Here is an 18,899-nt window from a genome sequence, read left to right on the forward strand (position 1 = left end):
GAACTTTGATTGAGATGACAAAATGTAGAAAATTACCATCGCTACTACATCTGGAGTCCACTTTCCGCCTCTTCAGTTTGAGGTCTTGGAACAGACTCATGTTGTCCAGGTCACACGGCCCGCGGCTGAGTGTCATTATTCCTGCAACAAATAAAACAGAGTTGAATAAATATTTCTTTGTAATAAATTTATAAATAACATAGGTATTATTTTACAGGTACGTGGGAACCGCAGCTGTGGGAGAAATCTATTTCTAGCAGAGAGCAATCGTAGGTCGATAAGGATCCCATTATCCATTGAAATCTAATTGCACCAGTCATCGTATTAGTGTTAGCACTTACGACAATCTGGAAACGCGATGTGGTTATTTACATAGAAGGGGCCCGCAATAGCAGGGGAGGGATGAGGCATGACACTGCAGATTTCAAGTTCAGCATACGCCCAAGGCACATCTCAGATTACTACAACCCGCAAATTCAGCTGGCTACTACTTTTATTAGAAAATTTCATCTCAACAGTACCTATTGTTCAATAGATGCCATTGATAACGTGAACCACGTCACAAGTACGGCGCACCGTTCCCCCGCGCGTGCCACCATATGCGTATTTATTTTTTATGTGTTTCTAAGGACGTAAGCATAACAATTATACACGTATGTATACATAGGTAGTTGATTGTATCAGGTCATTGATCCTAGCAAATTTTGGTGACACAGTACACAGGTTGATTGTTGCCTGTGGCATCATTATCAATCCCAGGTGTGTAGTGGAAATCTTTCAGTGACGCTCGCGCGATGACGTGGTCGGGTGCAGCGATCATGACCGATACGGCTCAGTTTTATCAGCAGAACGGAATTCCAAGTCACCGTAGTACAGTCATTGACCTTTAAAATTTGAATCCTATCACAGGTTAGTCCAACCCACCTATATACCTATAATGGGCAAAACGCCCCTGCCTTGAAGGAGGCCTTGTTCTGCAGAGGACTATAACTGGCCATGGGTGTTTCTGTTTCTTGTTTTACAGGTTAGTAGGAATCTATGATTGGTCAGTCAAGTCAGTAAAGATATATATTTTCAGAATCCTTATACATAGTAAATAAACAGATACTAAAGATGTGCGAACAATACACGATTTGCGCATTATCGATAAGACCCGTGCCAAATCGATCCTACTCGTATACCTAACACTAGCAGCATAATTCATGATGTTGTAGAAAAATACGCAGAAATTAACCTGCTGCATACGTCGCAGATTGGTTTTATGTGTTTTGACCGTAGCCTTATGTAAAGTAGCGTAATTTGTTGTGAACGGGCTGATATGAATGTGATTCATGATCGCACGGCGTCATACTTTACTGAAACAGTCACAGTCGTGACGTCACGTGGACACTGCCGCTGCACTGATAACAAACTGCAACGCGCACCTATGAATTACGTAATAGTTTGCATGAAATAAAATTATATCATTATCTTCATGTGAGTTACTTTTGCAAATAGTTTTGATGCTCGCAATACTGAATACTTCGATGTTGATGTATGTTTTCTTATTTGTTGCTATGTAAAACGGTGGATCTTGAGACAGTCGAAATCTAGAGTTTATACACCCCGGAGCGACGCCCGCACAATCTACTCTACAATTTGTTTACTCCGCAGGTTGGAGCCGCGGCCAAAATAAACGGCGTGAGTCAAAGACCTTGATAATGGGTGTATAAATAAGTGGTGATTTTGAATTAATTCGCGACGCGACGTGACGCGGTGCTGATAGCGGCGTCACCGCGCGCCCGGAACTTTGGAGCCTCCGTTTTTCCGGGTGCATCACCATAATGCAAATACAGTCTCATTTTTGAAGATTTGCCACATGAATGTGCTTGTACTAAGAAAAACAAAGACTAACTCCACAAATATACCTGCAATGGCAGATGAGAATGATAAGGTAGTCGAAACTTTTGCATTATCTCAAAAGTCTAGTTATGATGATGACAATATGACAACATGATTGCAATAAATAACTAATACCAACAAAGTTATTTTATGTAATTTTTCTTTTAGATTGTTATATGAAATAAAAACATTATAATCTTTATATTGATTATTAAGAAGCAAATGTATGTATTAATAATAAAAATCTAATTAAAACATCAACATGTACAATAAAGAAGTGTTCACTGCCCGCACGTACAGAGCTTACATTAACTTGTACATTAAGAACATTACCGCTTCAGTAACAGATAAACTCATGCAGTTAAGTATTGGACGTTGACAAAGTGACCAGCCAACAGATAAACACTTCGTAAATGGACCATATAAAGGCGAATTTACACGGAAACGTCCCCCGTGTCCTCACCCAGGGTCGCCCTTTTGATTGTATGTAATACCTTAATTCTATCTTTGTCTGAGGCTGAAATAACTTGGATTCACCGGTTGTATGGCAGTGCGGTATGTGTATAAAGTGTTGAGTGAAAAATGATTGTTTTTTACTTTTAGTTGAAATCGAAGTTTCGAATCAGATTTGGAAAAGTACCTAAATATAAATTATTTCCACTGAATTCTTTAAAAAATGGCCTACGTACATGTTTAAACAATGATTTTCGGATACAACATTCCATGTATTTTCATCTATTTATAGCAGCACTTAAATATCGTAATGTTTAAAATAAGAATGCATTAAGAGTGAGCTATAATGAATAATACAGGAACTGGTCGAGTTCCTTATTCCGAGATGCAATGTCAGTGGCGAGGCCGGCCGGCGCAACGACCGATGTGAACAACAGCGGACCACACTGAGGATTCCACAGACCTTATTTGAAGGGCTGGAAAGTTACTGGCTAGCAAAGATCTATTACACACTGGCTAGATATAGACTGATACTGACTGTCAATTTGTATAGCCATGTGTATAGCAGCGCTGTGGCTTTATTGCTGAGCTGGTGCCTTTTTGACGCTCTGCACAGCAACCTTTGTTTATTTTATATTATTGTTCGTATTTTGGTGTTGTTTTGTATCATTTGCTGTATTTATGTTGTTTTCGTCAGTGTGTCCAATAAATGTTTCTTTCTTTTATGTATATTGTTAGGGTATATGTATATTATTTCAGGCGCTTCAATGGATAGGGTATGCCGTTGTTAGGTATAAGATTACATATTAGCATTAGGTTACAATGAGGGTTCAGGTTCATGACATTGAAATCAAATAGGTAATAATTAATGTAATTTTTGCACACATTTTATTGCATTTTTTGGTCGATGTTTTTTTAGAATTTAGATTCTTCTAGTAAAAGAATTCAACGCGAGCGCACTTTCATTTTGTATCAATTTTGCTACAAACTTATGTAAATTAATATTTTTATTTAATTATTATTTGATCATTGATAATTGCTAATACAAGATTAGAAATTTCATCTTAAATGAAATATTAAGCATTAATTCATATTATTGTCCTTAGGACCAAAAATACACATTGATTTAATTCATGTAGTTACTTTTAACAATAGATTTTTAAATTTCAATTTCTGTAGTGAGTAAACGTACTTTATATGGCCAAGATGTATGTAAAAATAACTGTGCGTGCATCTAAATATGAGACTTCAAATGAAACTGCCTAATCGTTTCATGGAGTACTTAGATTCCATTTGATTGACATAAGTATTAACCACTCAACGCAACCTTAAAGTTCATTTGATAAAAAAACTGTATACCTACTTATTATAGTATATCCATGCACAAAAGGATATAATGGACCCTATGCGATGCCAGTTTAAAGTTATTTTGGTTCAAATAGTCTGAGTTTAGAGAGGGCCAGTCGCCCTCCGCGCGCACCTTGACATTTCCCGTCGACATTGGCGCCCGCGCAGCGCACACGTCCGATCTCGAGATACTTCCGAAATATGGCGCCACTTCCGGTCCGATCAAATATGCAGATTATTCTTACAAATTTTGTTGTTGCCAAGCTATGGCGAGTCGTGATCACTTTGATATCGAGATATTGAATATTGGACAAGACAATTTAACTGTTGTTTATATTCAATTTTAGCCATTATAGTATCTGAGAATTCCTGGCTTGGTTTCCTGGGCGATGGTTCCTTGGATGAACGTTTTCAGTAGGTAATACAATCACTGCTAATAGTATGTATGAACCGAAGTAAAAACAGACGTGTCTCAGGGTTGTGTTCTAAGAACAATACCTACGTATATTTTCTCTAGTGCGGCATCTATTATTATTTAAAGTCGGCTCCGGAGTCCACCCACTTAATGCATTGAAAGGAGGCAGTGACATTCAGTACCTTAACGCTTTCACTGTATTGGAAAGTGAGCGTAAAAATTTCGGCAACCAAAATGGCGGGCGGTCGTCGACCCCGGCTAGTCAGGGGCCACAGCACGGCGGAGCTTAGACAAAGGGCAGTGTTGTAACGAAAGTAAAAGTAAGTGCCGCCATAAACCACGGTGATGATGACGTCATCAGAGCAGAGATCTCTGAATGTCACGGCTGTAGATTCAATTCGGAGTTATTCATTTTGCAATTCCTGGTTCATTTAATGTAGAGTGACTCGGATTAGCATAACTAGCTGGCCGGTGGAACGGTTTAAGCCATTTTTGTTTCAGTGAAGGATGCGACAGGGGGCTTCCGCATCATTTGTTAACTTAATACAAGGCTATTCCAAAATTTGCTTTACATTATAAAAAAATGAATGTGGTTATAACCGGTTACGGTGGCAGAATTCAATGTATTATATTTATATTTTTTATGTATCAAAATAAAAATGGCGAAGTTGCAGTAACCCTGCAATTTGACTTTATTTCATTTTTTGCATCACTTATCCCAGAAAATTGTGGAATTTAGAATAAAATTGATAACATACTATGTGCAAACCAGGAAAGAGTTGCATATTATTTATATATTTCCCAAGAAAACATTAAAATTCACTACAGTATATCATGCACGAGTAGCACGAGTATTCTCCTCATTAAAAGGGCAATTTTCTTTAAAAATTACTTTCAAGCTTATGCAAATCTTTGCGATGCCTATTGATGTCGGACAATATCGTCATATTGCAAATTGACTAGTTATCGCTGCAGGGGGCAGGTGCCAGGGATACTTCTGAATACAGCCTTATAAAATATAAAATTAGTTTTATCTGCAATTTGTCACAGTATCCTTATTTATTTTAACACAAAAACTAAATAACTGTTTGTTTCTGACTTGGTTAAAGCCTTCTTCTGATCTGTATTTAAGGTAAGTTTTAAGGTAAGTATTTAAAATCCCTGATCGACACTCAGGTATTGCATTTCATAAAGGCATTTAAAAAACATTCAAGAAAAAAGCAATGTAAAACACATAGGGCTCCTAAAAAACAAAAGTTATACAGTAGTTTACGTTCAGAGAGGTGGCGTGCGGCCCCGTGCGGCGGCGCGGTGCTACGAGCGGCCGGAAGCGCTACGCAGCCTGCTACGCGGCTCAGATCATATTATCATACTTTACAATGTAAAACGTCTATTATTTCAGAATTTTTAAGGGTTTATTAACTAAAAAAAAGAAGTATATTTACCCATTGTTGAGGTCATATTCTGCAAGAGTTGGTCGTGAGCGAAGGCGTCGTGCGCCTCGTCGGGCCCGCGGTTCCCGGCCGACAGCTTGTCAACACCGCAACAATCCAAACATCACACGGGAATCGCAATTTAATAACTGATCACCTTTTTAATTTACGTCTCCGAAATTTATTAGACACACGAACTTTCAGCATAGTTTGTCACTGTTCACATGAGTCGCGGGCATATCCTGCAACAGCGGCGCGTCAAGGGCTGCCTCGTCTCGAGAGCTGCTTCCGAACCTCTCGATTCGGCAAAGTCACGATAACGACTGTGCGCAAATGTCGTCATGCCGAAATTCGAAACACTTTCACCTAAATATTCCGGCTCGGTTTCGGCGGCGCGGGCGTCGCTCTCGGCGCACGCACACTACTCCCGGCGACTCAACTCAATTACGTACCATGTAAAAATTGCGTCAGTATTTTTCGTGGTCGACCTTACGCTCGACGAGTGCGCGCCGAAATAGCGTTATCTCGCTCTTGTACTCATTCACCGTTACTGCTAAAGATTTTTTGTTTCTTTTTTTTGCCGAACCTGTGGCCGAGGACGCGCGTGTGTGTGCGGATTTCGATAGCGGGGTCGATGAACTTATGAAAGGGATTTCAAAATTTTTCAGTGTTAGCAGCTCGCGCGGTGGAGGAGGCGTCTCGGAGCCTCGGGGCCGCAACTGGGTCACCAGCACGCGCATCCACCATATGCCTCAGAACTATACTCCTAGTTATGTTCACATTTCTACATGCTCATAGATAGCGGATATAATTTCTGTATGCTACTTATAAGTCGTTGATTAAAATTAGGCGATTGTTTTTTAAAACTGAACAATTGAAATGAAGCCTTTTATATTATACTTAAGGGAATATTCATATTTTAACTGAGTATAGTAATCTCACGCTGTATTTTAGTAGGTATATACACATTAGTAAAATATAACGTACATAAAGAAACTAAGTCATTGTTATGCGTTGCTATCTTGCTACTCGTATTTTTGTATACAATTATTTCAGCTAATGAGCACTACTTGATTATAAAACAAAAGCAAAATAACCGATTCTTTATAGCCTTTTACATGTACGCTTTTATACCTCTATTTCATAGGAACCAAACAAAAGTTTCAGGCGTCACCCCACAAGAATCTGCTCTAGATACGCGGCCGCCGCTTTTTGTCTGAAAGGTGAGGTGGCCGACGACACACTTTCGTATTGAATTACATTAAACTAGAGTTCATTCGCATCAATAGCTTTTTCACAAAATCGTATTAACGTGTAAGTAAGCGTACAGTTCCTGCGTCGAGCCTGTTATCTGGCCATTAGTTGTGTTGGAATGTGCGTGTGCGCATCGTCATGTTTCAGGCTGGTTATATATATAACCCAGGAACGCGCTCACGAAACTGGGTTAACTGTTCTCTGTTAAAAAAAATACTGCAGTGGGTTCGTTGACGCAACGCTGCGACGCGAGCGCCGCGGTGGCCTCCACTGGTACTAACTCGATGGTAACCCAATTTCTCACGATAACAGGAAGACGATGCCCCGTTGTTTATTTGGCATTGTTTTAGTTTGTAAATAGAATCACCAAGATATTTGGAACGCCATTTTAGATGAGGAAGTATGTAGTATCTTATTTCGAGTGTTGTCTAAATGTGGTCAGGGAAATGAAACCTATTTGAAAATGTCAAGATAATAGAAAGATTTGATAATTTTTAAGATTACATACAGCTTTAGACATACAAAAACATCAAATTCATAATGTACACACACTTTCTCAATGATTTAACTTCTAAGTCAAGACTTAAATTCGACGGTGAAAAAATTCTGCAAATATCACACCGTATGTCATATAGTCATCATATTACAGGTTCAAGTAGAGATTTCGCAACTATAGCGCGAGTTCCCAGAGATTTCTGGTGATATCGTACATTTGGTCCACTTTATTTGGATATTTTCACACGCTCCAAAACCCATGGATAGGAGTGGGTGTGGTTCTTTTTCATCGATAGGTACCAGACTTTTTATTGTCAATCTACTCAAACATGAAATTTTTGTGCTAAGCTATTTTATACGTATTTCGCTGATGAGCATAACCTACTATGGAAAACCGTGCAGGTCAAATAAGAGTCATTGCCATAAATTCACATAATTTGCGAATACAAATGAGTCATGGATACAATGAACTTAGAAATCAAATAAGTATACACCTGACCGATTACAATAAAAAATTGTGAACAATGAAAAACTTATTTGGATTCGATTTTAAAGTCTTCTGTTTTTGTTACTAATCGGCAATTCGATAAAATATCTTGGCCGCACCTTACATTAAAGATCTAAATTATGTTGAAAGAAGCGGTGGAAGCCGTGAGGTTTAATATTTTTCCTACAAGTAAGTCATCAGTCGATAAAAGGCAAATATAGTGGCGCCACCAAACACATAAGTACACCTTTATCTCTGTTGATCTACATGTGACAATCCAAATTTCGCTGATGCTTGATAAAGAGTTCATCGACTGCGACTCGAATGTACCTACTCGGCAACAAGCGATTTCAATAATTAGGTAAGTACTTAGTGTAATAAATTGAACTGTTAGCACTTGATGTATGTAGACTGATGACTTCACGGAACCTACTATTGCTCGGCTGATCGGACGAACAATTGAATTCAATCACTTTTAGTGGGTTAACTGTTCGTCATAGAGCGACTGACAACTGTGCCAGTTAATGAGCTAACTCACTCACTCACTCATACATCTACTTTGTCTAAATTGAATAGTATATTCATCATCTGAATCGGACCACTGAATAAACCCTACAATAGCAGTGGGTGTAGGTTTCATACTTGCATTTGTAGTTAAAAACTCAGCTTATGTTATATTGGGTATGTATAAAACTATTAAGTATATAAGTATCAAACGGTAGGTCAAAAATATAATTACTATAGATTCAAAAATATTTACAAACAATATAAAATTAATATTTAATTGGTATTGTTCTGTATCGAAGCGATCGACGAGCGTGCGTGGTTAACAATATTGGCTTGGCTGCCAAAACTAGGCAGGGCTCATGTTATTGTATAAAACATATTTTCATTATCTACAGCTTATGTTGGACATGAACCTTCGCCGTATCTGGAGCTTGGGAATGGTATGAAAAGAAAACATATTAAATTGTAGGTAATGGACTGCAAAAGGAATCTAAAACATCCACCTAAAGTGTCAGACATGCAAGTATTTTCAATCTGAGAAAAGTTGATCTGCAAGAAGTAGGAAGCAATATCTCAGTGTATGAGTCAACTTAGTTTTTCCAGTAGCAACGATTGAGTTTGTAACAGGCAGTTCATATGTGACACTTTTTTATGGTTGTCGTATACAAACATAGCTCAGCACATTTCCTACATTACATAACGCATGTGGCTGTGCGTGCGCCATAGAGCGGCGGCGGCGGGGGTGGGGGACAGGCACGGGGGGGGGGGGCAGTTTCACAATCCTCAGCCGCCGCAGCCGTTTTCACTTTTTCGCTGTCAAGAACGCGCGCAAACGATAAACAAAATAACATTTCGGCCGTCACTGCCAAATAATCGAAACGAAACCAATAAACGTAACGGCCACCATCTGATATATTAATTGTATACTGTAAATGCAGCGACTAAGATTCAAATTGCAACCAAAACCTCAGCCAACCTACACCGTTCTTGCTTTGCATTACCATAGTTCAACCGGCAACATAGAAGGTCTCCTATTCATTTACGCCTAGATCGCAATGTGAACTTTATTACTTTGCCATTGTAAAGTTAATTGAATGGCATTAGAATAAAGATTTAAGCGATTTGGATCTGTGAATGCGGTTGTAGAAACGCCGAGGCTGTTCATTGACCTTTTTGGCACACATAACGCAGCATTTAGCTCCTTTTGGAGGCGATAATGAAACTAAGTAAAGGCTGCAGGGAAACCATCCATTACTGATATTGCAATACTAATAACAGGAAAAAAATGCACAAACAGCACGACTCTCAACTATGGGAACTCGTAGCGATAGCGTAGCAATTTCGTAGCGGTTTCGTAGCACCTGTGCAAAGTGCACCAACTTTAGTGTTTCATGATAAGCTTCTGCTACTTCATGTATTGATCATTGTATTATATTATCCTTAAGAAATATATTCATTATTTCAGTACTGAAATTTCTTTTTATTCAGTTCAAAGTTCAAATAACATAAAAGTAGCGATTTCTACTTATACGTCTGAGTCAACTGAAAGAGTGCCTAAAAGCTAGGCGGCCGGGATGGGGCTGGCGCAACGCTAACAAAGGTCTCTAGAACTGCTAGCCACAATAGTAGAGCGGCTGCAGACAGCTGACATTGCCTCTCACTCGGGCCCACGTAACCGCTGCGTTGCGTAAAGGTCTTTTACCCCTGTTTATTTGGGACGGCAATATTAAAGAGATGTTTTAATTTATTAGCACTTGTACTCTCTGTTGGGTAATTTCTCGAACAATGCCTTAGTCGAGTTCATCTCTAAATCGCATTTCAATTCTATATTTGAGCAATACTAGGAGGGATTGGAGGTTAGCAGCAGCAGCCGTTTTGTAATCTGCTTACCAGTGAGAGGAACTGATCGTTGCATCCATATACGTATGTAGACTGTGTATAGTAACATTTTGTTAATTGCTATTAAGTATATTAAAAACTATTGTGAGATGACGAAGTTTAATCGACGCGATTAGATCCTTCTATATAATATGCAGATACAGCGCTGTTAACCTAACACTTCGTAGCTAGATTTGGGATCCGGTAGCTATAGCTACGAGCTGCTCTCTATCCATTTTCCGGCTACGAGTTAGGGTCGAGGAGGCAGTGTTTAAGGCTTTCTGTCGTGCGATGTGGCGCGGCCGATGCGCCCTGACGTAACCCGCGCCGCATGTCAGCTAGTTGCGGCAATATCGACCTTACTCAGAGTTTATGGAACATTATCCTCGGAAAAGTTTTTAAAATTGGGTATATGTTAAGTTTACGTTTTAGTATATTTATCAACATGACATGAGTGTAAAGTTTAGTATGAAATGTCCAGTTATATTTCTTTTGTATGTGTCACCAAAACATAACTTGTGAAAAAATAGATGCTTTGTTTTTAAAAAGTGTACATCGGTAATAATATAATTTTAAATCTTAATAAAATTGTTAAAGTTAGAACTCAATCCACTCAATGGATAAAAATACATATTAATGTCCGTGTGAGGCGTGTGTAAACACATTTCTACTGAGCCACCCGCTCGTGTCCAACAACAACAATTAGCCGACCGTTAGTAAAAGCGAGCGTTAGCGTTAGTGCATCCAATAATTGTGGCCAGCATTAAGAGAATTAGGTCTGTGCAGCTGTGAGCAGAGCAGCCGTGAGTGGAGGATCCGGCAGTATCCTCACGCGAAGCAGTCACGCGATCGCATCAACACAGTAACACAGTATGAAACGCTAGGAAAACGCCTTCCGGGGTGAACGGCCTGGTTGCGTAAAGCGCTCGCTCCGTGGCGCAACTCGCCCCTCCGCCGCGGCGCCCGCGCTGCAGCGCCGCTGCCATCTAGTGGACTCGGCTGGAACTACCTACTGCTGAAACTTGCACTCGGAAAACTAGTTACTATTCAGTTACATGCGTAATTTTTATGACTCTACATTCAAGTTCTACCGTTGTGAGCAACGATTGTTACGCGTTTCTTCAGCATTCATGAATGAGATATAAATAGTAGATTACATTATTTTTATTACTGTTACTACTAAACCACAAGTTTACAAAATATTTGGACGGGCGTTACAATTTAAATGAGCGTGCCAAGCGAACAATTTGCGACATGCAGCGCAAGCACTACAAGCGCGGGTAGTTACGAAATAAAATTTAATTCCTAGGTCAAGGTGCGTTCTTCGAAATGGGAAAATTGCCACATATTGGCGACCTTAACTGAGAGTCCGGGGGTGTCGCAAGCTGGAGCCAGCGCCGGCTACGAATGGAAAGTCACTTATACAATACGAGCTACACCTGATGGAGCCGTGAAAGGCCGGTCCCCGATTTAATGTCAGATGCTCGTGGTCAAGGCTTTACAAAACATTTTGGGCACTTTGTATTATACATAATATTTTAAGCATTTTTTCTCTACGCTCATAGAGCTTAGTTAACTATTTAATCCGAGTCGTGTAAAAATACATACTTAGCAAGCGCGTTTACACCTAAGTCTGGCTTTCTTTTGTTACAAAAAACAAAATTGTCTCAATCAAAAGAAAGGTCATTAACATTACTCATTCAAACCATTACTTACAAAGAAAGTTAGCTTTAAACCGTGTAGCAGACAGCAGCACAACAAAAGTAAATGGCCATATTCAAGTTGGACGGTAAAAAGCGTATCGAAAGCGAGAGTAATTGGTGGCTAGAGGCGTGCGCGTCTCAGCGCGTAGACGAGGCAACGGTACCCTGCGTGGCTAGCGGGACCTCCCGTAGGAGCTATGACGTCACCACCACCGTAATGGTAACTCTGGTGAAAGTAGATTTACCTGTTCTTGGAGCAGCACGCGGTGGGTTGATATTAGGGTGCTTATTGTCAAGACCAAGGATATTGTCGTGTCTAGTAGGTGCTTTGAGGACCTACTATGGTGATGATAATTTATGTCAAGATTTACTTTCAATACATCAAATGTTAGAGAAAGTTGTGTTCATGGGCATAATTGATCAAAGTTCAAAGTGAAATGATATAGATCATTTAAAAGAGAGATGATGATGATGACCTTCCGACCGATTTCGGCCATGGCGACTGCCATCGACTCCTAACTTACTGTGACGCCTGAGGGAGAGAGAAAGAGAGAACATTTATAGCTTCAAAGAAACGGTAAGATCCAAAACACTGTGTTACATAACAAGGCATTTGCACTCAACTCAAAACATCATCGATATTCCGACAACATTTCACGTCGTGGGCCGGTCATGCCTCGCGGAGACCTCACCACTTTCTCTTTCGACGACGCTGCCTTCGTACCAACACAACCACACGAGATAGACACGCCGCCATGTTGGTAGCCCTGCTGGCAGCCTGAGCCAACGTTACATCACATAAGTTCGGCTCTTCGGCTGACGCATCACCCGAGCGAAAGGTCATCACATCACATCAGCTATTTATAGCAGAAATAGACGAACACTTTTCCATGACACTGGGTTTGGTTACAAGCTGCTGTGTTCGTAGCAAGAGATCGTTGACTTAAGAAAGTTGGCCTTTATGGTTAGTATTTTCCTCGCTGTTACCTTATGAAAATGTGCAAGCTGTGCTAAGCATTATCGTCAGCAGAGCTAAGTATTTGTACCATTTTAAATAACGGGGATACCGAGATTAAATAATATTTTACTAGTTTTCCTTATTTCAAGAAAAGCTTTATTTTTTTACAATTATTCCTCAAGAACTTTGATTGACGATCGTACTAATTTATGTATGAAAGAAAAGCAGAACATGGATCCTTTCAGCAGCGAATATTCTCGAAAGGCACCCAGCTATGTTCGGTACAACGTTAGTGAGAAGGTTGCAACAATGGTTATAATGACAAGTCCATGACTCTATGTTGTCGCTCCGGACCGGCGCCGGCGCAAAGGTTTAGTTGCAAGGTTAGTGGCGGCTTGCACCTACAGCTTGAGTTGCGTGGGAAAACCATTACTGGTCGACACTATGACATACACCCTCATATATTACTAGGTAAATTGACAGAAAACATTGAACTTTTAAAAGCGATTTCAGGGTGATACACCTAGAAATATTGAATATAAATAAGGATTACTAAATAATAGCAACAAAAAGTATAATGCATTCTCCAGCGGCTATACTGGTTAACTCATCATCACCAATAAGTGGCCGTACGGAAATTACGGGCAATGAATGCGATCTATGCTATGGGTGCCCTGAATATGAAATGGTTCCAATTCAATAATAACTGCGAGTGACAAGGTCCTGGTGTGAGCTAGTGGGCCGCCGCGGCCTACGACATCCCCCGTCGACGTGTGACTGAGCTGGTACCAATGAACAATCATAGGCAAATATGCTATAGGTTCCGGCTATACACCATACATAAACTCACGAGCAATGAAAACGTTGCACTTGCAATATGTCACTGGAACTTTCTCATTGCTCGTGAGTGTAGTATTCACTCGCAAAGCCCGTGTCCCCTTCGTAACAGTAGATTATGTAAAATTTATTGCTGATGTACCATTTAAAATAAATAAGGATTCCCAGTTCCAATGGATTCACTTTTTTATTTGCCATGGCTATACAAGTCATTAGTTTTAATTTTAAACTAGTCTTGAATAGAAAGGGAAATAAAAATGTATTTATAAAAATAAATAATGCGAGTCTAATGAAAATGAACCAACCAATTTATAAACCTATTTAAGGACATACATAAGTACTGTTTCTCATTACGCTATGTGCATTTGCAATTATCTTTTAGATATGTTTTGTGTTCATATCATTATTGACACAAATTTTCTGATGAATTATTGTGCATATTAAATTTACAGATAAATCTATTTGTTTGTTACCAATAAAATAATATACATGAATGTAATAAAAGTTGTATTTCGTTGGTTTTTAGATGTAAACTAATAAGAAAACAATGCAACGATCAATTTATAGGGATTATAATGTTATTATGTAGAGAATACATGTGATACAAGACCTAAGCATTTGTAAGTCAAAACCCTATCGTCAAGGATAGAGGAATTTTACTGCATTTATTTCGTCTCTATCACGTGATGATAGAATAGAGTAGGTACATAATGTATGTGTCTATGAATGTGTATGCCGTGCGGAGTGCGCGCGCGCAGCATCTGACAATGATCACCGAGAGTCGGCGTCACCTTGTCAGCGTTCGTTGACTGCGCTGTCGGAGCGACCTTAGCTGCTATTGCGTTGCGTGTTAGACAGAATAGACCACCCTTTACTTATCAAATGCACCGTCTGTCCCACTCGCACTAATCGCATGAACCCAAAGCAGAGTGTGACAGCTAGTGTAGAAACGGTAATGTGTGAGCGAGCCCAGCGCTCACCTTCACAATAATAGAGTTAAAAGATGCTAACGAAAATGAAGGGCATCATAGTTTTAAAGTACTCATAAGGCTTAAGGTACTAATTCGTTTGTAGCGTTTTTTTGTGCTTAGGTCAAGGATTACCATTGCCGGTTGGCCACGCTACTCGCATGTTTTATTTCGATAAGTGTGTAATAAATTTTAAACCCGGTATTAAAAAACAGGAAGCCATAATGTCATCGTTTAAGCAGCAGATTTCGATGCCGAGCGGAACCTAGCGGTTGTTAACTCTGTGACGTCATATAATGTACATCCTTTCTCTCGCTTTCTCCGTCCTTGGCGAGCGAGCGGTATCCACCGCGACACTTCATTTGTATACGGACTGCACTCAGCCAACTGTCAACGAGATCTTATCCAGCGAGGATCGATCTTGCGCCACGAAATGCTCCGTTGAAAAGTAAAAGAGAGAGTTTGAAAAAATGCCAGTGAAATTGAAAGTCTGAAATAGGTATTTAGATTTACGCAAGTTTGAAAATCATATGCAACCTTTTGTAAAGTGGATTCTGATCCACAAGTTCGTTGAATTGGTACAAAGGAGAGCGGTATCCTGATAGAGCCAATGGTACTTGCAGCTACGTGTAAACATGGCTTTCGTGTTTACTATCAGTAATGCAAAGGACAGGTTGCGCTGATAACCTGAACGAAACCGCGAGCGATAGCAGCGCCTGCGGCCCGCGGCCGTCGGGACGCAATACAATCGTTAGATAAACATATGGGTCACTGAACCGACCTAGTTTCGCGAGAGCCACATAACTCGCCCGTGTGCGCCTTTTCGACAAAAATGTTCGCGCGCGCACACACACATAAAGCTACGTTACTTACTACACACACCGCTGAAAGTTATGCGTGTCAATGTGTGCGTGTGCGTAGGAGTTTAACTAATCTTGACTTGGATATTAGAGGGTTCCTCTTACTGGTGCATTACGTACGCATGTATGGATAAATATATCAGTAGAACATAATGTTTTCAATCAAATATATGCTACAAATTTATACTCCTAAAAACTTTCATGACAGCTTGAAGAAACGCCGTACTTAACTAATACAAAGAAAAATTCAAATACTATCTAATTAACCTATTAACTACCTAAGATCATTTATTTGTACACAGAAACAAGATAAAACATAACATAGCTTCAACGATTACTGTTTAATTAGCAAGGATGATATTATTATATTTAGGTATTACGCGTCCTGAAACTTATCGAATAACTTCGCTAAAAAGCGCGACTAGCAAAAACGTTTCAATATAATTAATATACATATCTCCATTGTCTGTAGGTTAATAATGTAGGAACCTAGTATTATTTTTCGAAAAACAACAATATTTATGTAAGTACTAATTATTTTTCAGTAATATTTCTTTTATACTTAAATTTATTAGATTTAAAAAAACGACTATAAATTCAGTTAGGGGTTCAGTTTATATTCAAAGTATGAACTATTGCCATCTGTTGGTCGCTAGATGGCATTCTAATAGTTGAATATAAAATCCAATATGGCCGACGGGCCGACTATATTTCGTAGAAACGGATAGAAAAAACTATGAGTAGAAGTAATTATAAGGAATACTTAATAGTTTCACTTGAAGATCCATTCATAATAAAGGTGAAAGTAATTTTTTACCCGAGTAGAACTCAGCTCACGACTCACGACTAGACATATACATGTCTACTACTAGTCTAGTTCCTATTAACTAAAAGATTTAAAATTAAGAGGTCTCACAATTTTTTTAAATTGCGATAAATGCATTTGTAGATTTACTGTAATTTATTACATTAATGTAGCGTACCGTCGTCGAGTTATCGCATGAGGTTGTTTACGAAGCAACAGTTTATTTTGAATCGCCTATCTCTTCTCAATGTATACTCAATACTCATTACATTAACAACTTAAAACTAAAGCTACAACAAAGCGAAAAGTAAATACAAACACGTGCTAACTTTAAAAGTGCGTTTCGAAAAAAAAACGAGGCAGCCCCCGACATCATGCAAACAAAACAGAAGCTGCTGAAGGTCACATCATCATCAAATCTCACCATAGAGCATTGTGTTCAAATTCCCTTGTCCGCTGCCGGTGAGATTATTTATTGTGTCCATTCAAAACTAACGGCTGAACCACCGACTTTTATGTCAACAAAATAGTCCATCACTGAGGCGCGGTAGAGAGGAGCTCTGCGGGCAGCGGCGGGAGCGCTCGCGGCGCCGGCACGGAAGTAGGTTACTAACTAAAGTTTGTGTTAGCGTGAGGCTGCGGCGCGCTGCACTAGCTAGCTGCCGCGCGCGGCCCCGCCGCCCGCCCACCGACCCTTGTTGTGCCGCGCCCGCCGCCCGCCCAGGACCCCACGGCACCCGCCATTCAACCAACCACTCACACGGGGCACACTTCAAAGGAATTGTTTTTAAATAATACTGACCATCCCACCCTAATTCATTCACACCCTAAACTTGAAAAATTGCTACAATGGACGAATATAACGAAGGTTCGACAGTCCTACTGACATGTGTCAATTTCTAACCGGGTGTGCTAAAAGGGTTGGAAAATGTAAAATAAAACAGAACTACGTCTCCACTTTTTTAAAATAGTAAATCTATTTAGTGGTTGTTCAAGGATATTCTGCACACAAAGATGATTGTGCACTATGTTTTAAATTCAAGAAATCCTCTTCATCATACTACTAGATTATGCGACTAAAATACCTGAATACATGACTGTAGTATATTAGGTCTTTCTCCCATGATATATGGTTTTGTAGCTGTAAAGAGATATGTATCTGTGCTGGCATCAAAAGCCTCTATTTATTACTAATGATCCCATTCATAGATAAAGCCGAATGAAAGTGGCAGACGTAGAAACCTGGCTAGAAACGAATAGCCAATGAAATTGCACAGAATTTTCTCAAGTTGGATAGACTGATGCCTAGACTGTAACTAGACTTATGATTTTAATTGTGTACAGTTTGCATGTCTCCCCCGGTGGCTGCCGGTGTCCGGGAGGCGCACGCGGTGGCGGCGGTGGCGGCGGCGGTCGCTGTGGGTGGTTATGTAAGGCGGAGGCCGCTCCGACGTCGGTGCTGCGAGTCAACGAACGGCATTGACACGCGCCCCCCGCCCGCGCGCCGCGCCCGCCCCGCTGACGCCCGCCGCTGCTGAAACCAGCAGCTGCGAAATTAGGTCACGAGCTGCGCGCCACCTCACGTATCAACCGACCAGTGCGTCAAGAACTCTGACATTTGCTCTCCTCCACCTCCGACACCACGGCTCCGCTGGAGTGCGCGCGGCGGGGAGGGTCCGGTGAGAGTGGTGCTTCTGAGACAACGAATGAAACAAAATGAAGCTCTACAGTATGACGGTGTTTAGACAATGAGCTATGTCTGTTAAAATATTTTGCTGATGATTGAAATAAGCGCTCTAGTAAACATAAAAAATACCGCGGCTCTTAAGTGGCCTACATATCTAATACATTTTTTTTTAACTTTTACTTTCTCTGCGTTTGGTGATATGGATATTTACTTGTGCGTAAGTTTATGTACTTACATATCAAAAACAAAATAGCAGCCTCATAAATAGATTTAAATAAACAAAAGAGTTATCAAAAACCATCAATCATAAGCTCGTAGGGGACCATTCTTAGTGGTTTCATGATTGGTATCGTTAAGTCCCTCTTCATAGTTTTACAATACACTTCGTCCTTGCCGTCTCAGTGGGATATCTAACAGAATACCTTCAACTTTCAACCTTAATATTATTCTAGAAACGACATCAATAGTTTATAACTCCAACACCACATGAAAACAGAGAAGGAAAATGCACTACGCCGCCATCGACCGGTCGAGTCAACGAACGTCATTGAAGCTAATATCGGAAGGATTTTACACTTTACCGTTACAGACATAGAGTTGCCTTTCCATCCAACGTATGAAGCAACCTAGCCTTGGCTCCTACTGGCCTGGCTGACTTAGACATTCTATCTACTTTTACACTAGTGAAGGCTCTGGTACCAGCTCCTTAGTACTTGTTGAAGCTATGAGCCAATCATTATTTGTCAGGGAAATAAAAATGTTAGCCGGCCGAAGTTCATTGAGATAATCTGACATACATGTATAATAATGTACTGCTGGGTAGTGTTTAGTCACTAGTTTAGAACTGTCAAACTTATATGGCACAGTTGGCAGACTCACAGAGGGCTGATTCCGTGCAACCACCATGAGTTAAAATGTAATTTCGAATCAT

General features: G+C 40.0%; 1 protein-coding gene across 2 annotated transcripts in view; it reads right to left on the reverse strand.

Annotated features, from left to right (window-relative positions):
* Positions 1–18,899, reverse strand: part of LOC105398609 (hormone receptor 4) — a 66,431-nt gene that overhangs the window by 13,210 nt on the left and 34,322 nt on the right. The window contains exons 1-2 of one of the 2 annotated variants that reach the window (XM_038108343.2): positions 5,542–5,977; positions 37–141 (exon numbers count right to left, since the gene is read on the reverse strand). In XM_038108343.2, coding sequence (XP_037964271.2) covers positions 37–141; positions 5,542–5,557 — 121 coding nt within the window. In that variant the 5' untranslated portion in view covers positions 5,558–5,977. Of the gene's footprint in view, positions 1–36; positions 142–5,541; positions 5,978–18,899 lie in introns of those variants that run through there. The other variant, XM_048625907.1, reaches the window with a different exon arrangement.

This window comes from Plutella xylostella, chromosome 15, assembly GCF_932276165.1.
Source record: "Plutella xylostella chromosome 15, ilPluXylo3.1, whole genome shotgun sequence".
NCBI lineage: Eukaryota > Metazoa > Arthropoda > Insecta > Lepidoptera > Plutellidae > Plutella > Plutella xylostella.